The sequence below is a fragment of the Acyrthosiphon pisum genome, unplaced genomic scaffold (genome assembly GCF_005508785.2).
Source record: "Acyrthosiphon pisum isolate AL4f unplaced genomic scaffold, pea_aphid_22Mar2018_4r6ur Scaffold_21501;HRSCAF=24132, whole genome shotgun sequence".
In the NCBI taxonomy this organism is placed as follows: domain Eukaryota; kingdom Metazoa; phylum Arthropoda; class Insecta; order Hemiptera; family Aphididae; genus Acyrthosiphon; species Acyrthosiphon pisum.
Window position 1 is genome coordinate 43,523 of NW_021770976.1, and position 2,561 is coordinate 46,083.

General features: G+C 31.0%; 1 protein-coding gene across 1 annotated transcript; it reads left to right on the plus strand.

The window, feature by feature from the left end:
- Window positions 1–585: 585 nt before the first annotated feature.
- Window positions 586–2,264, plus strand: LOC100165026 (putative nuclease HARBI1). The gene is made up of 5 exons (XM_029492432.1): window positions 586–819; window positions 1,230–1,559; window positions 1,619–1,739; window positions 1,842–2,045; window positions 2,113–2,264. The coding sequence occupies exons 1-5, from the start codon at window positions 586–588 to the stop codon at window positions 2,262–2,264; spliced, it is 1,041 nt and encodes a 346-aa protein (XP_029348292.1).
- Window positions 2,265–2,561: the final 297 nt, after the last annotated feature.

Here is a 2,561-nt window from a genome sequence, read left to right on the forward strand (position 1 = left end):
AAAAAACAAACAGGAAAAAAAAAATAATAATAATAATATATATATATATATAAAGAATTTAAATAATTATAATGTTATGAATAATGTATTTTTATTCTAGTTCCCAGATCCATTTCTTATAGTAGAGTTTGCTATGATGGACAGAACCGAATATTATCGGTATCTGACGCTGTGATCTAAACAAGTTGTGCAAAGTATCAAAAGGGTATTCAACGAAAAGCCAAGCTTGACCACACCATTGTTGGACCAATTGTATGGGAGTAAAAACCATCAGTTGCGCGATTCTGTAAGTCGATAAGACCTGTTATCGACAACTTTCGGTTCGTTAAGCTAACGAAACGATTACTATCGAAAAATTATCAATATAGTGATTCTGTAACAGTTTTGTAACGAATTTTATCGTTAAAGTATCGAAATGATAGCGAAAGTATTCGATATCGTATCGGGTGATTAGGAATGGCCGTTAGCATTATCGAATCGTTCTCATATATTTAATTTTGTTTAAACATGATATTAATTATTTAATAAAAACTTTTTAACTTGTGTCTCGTAATTTTTTACTGTAAGCTAATAGGTAATAGTAATATGGCTTTATTTTATCTTGGTTGGGATTTGTTGGCATTGGAGGAAAGGGTACATATATTGGAAAGGCGTATAGAGAGAAGAATTTTAAGAGATTCGCAAGATCCTTATGATCTTCCAAGAAATGAGTTTTTGAATATGTTTCGAGTTAGTCCAGAATTAGCTATGGACTTAACTAATGAAATTCGTGACCAACTTCAACGAGAACGCAGTACAGGACTTCCAGAGGAAATTCAAGTAACTATATTTTTGGATAAATATAAATTTCTTACATTGTAATGCAGTATAATATAATACTTTTTCGATTCAATCATAATGTGTACAAAATGTATTTAAGTGCAGTGGCGTATTTTCTACTTATGTTTAAAGGGGTGAAAAGATTATTAAATGATCCATATGTAGGTACATAATAAAATCAAGTTTTCTTTTTTACTATAACTAATTCATCAATCACTTCATTGATTTCAAATATTAACTCTCGGTGATTGAGGCCTTGCCTTAAAGTTTTCTTCTATAACAATTTTGAAAAAATTGTCTTATGCCAAAAAAATCTTTAGGGGGTGTGGAAACCCCTAGCACCACCACTGTTTAAATGTTACTACAATAGGTATATTTAAAATGTTTAAAAATTGTTTTGTTTCATTTAGGTATTAGTAGTTATAAATTTCTACGCAAAAGGTGGTTATCAGCGAGCAACGGGAGATAATTTTGTGGTGAACGTGAGTCAGCCCTCAGTCAGCAGGTGCATTCACAGTGTAACAGATGCTATAAATACAAAACTGTTGAGGCGTTGGGTTCGTTTTCCAATGACAGCAATTGAAAGGGACAAGGCTCGAGAAAAGTTTTCAAATGCCCCACAAGCGTTTGAAGGTGCTATTGGTGCTGTTGACTGCACACATATAAATATTCTTGCCCCAAAGAATCATGAAGAAGCATACGTGAATCATCATGGGAACCATTCTCTTAATGTTCAAGCGGTATATATAGAATAATATTAATTGTGAAACACAAATAAATTTTGAAATTTTAATTTTAGGTAGTTGATCCAGAGTCAAACATTTTAAATATTAACGCCAGATTCCCAGGTGCAAGAAATGATTCTTACATATGGAGTGTTTCTCCTATACGAAGGGCTATGGAATTTCATTACAATAGGGGTGAAAGATACACGTAGTTAATTGGTACTAATAATATTAAATAATTAATAACACTAACTATTGAATTATATGAGTTTTAAAAGTGTTCATGATTATTTCAAGGTGATGCTGGTTATCCTCTTGAGCCTTGGCTTTTAACACCACTAACACGTTATCCAGAAGGGACACGACAGTATCAATATACAAAAAAACACTGCAAAGCAAGGAATATTGTGGAAAGATTTTTCGGTGTATTCAAAAGTATGTGGAGATGTCTCTCATATCAACGTGTTTTGATGTATGCGCCTGAAACTGCTGGGAAAAATTGTAAATGCATGCGCAATTATACATAACATGCGTATTCATTATCGTCTTCCTATTCAGCCTTTCGAAGATTGTATTGAACAAGAACCAGTTGGAAGAAATAATAGAATAAACGAAAATAATGAAATTGAAGATAGAAGAGGGCCAAGGGTGGTTGCAATGAGAATACAAAAACAGTTAATGGCAAACTGGTTCCCTAATTATGTCGATGGTGATCAATAATTTAAATGTATCATGTTTCTGTTTCATTTTTTTTGTTTAAATACTTTTGTATAAAAATTAAAAAAAATTGGTTGAACTCAACATGAATGCTAAGTTAATTATTATAAATTCTCTATGAACATAAGTTACTTTTAATGAATTTCTAACAAATACTGAAATGCCATTTAATTTTGTTCAATTTTCTGTATTAACAACAAATCAAGATAGGCACTTATTTACCACAACAAAATTTTTTAAAATAACATATTAATAACATAATATAACATATGTTATATGTAATAACAATATAACATATAA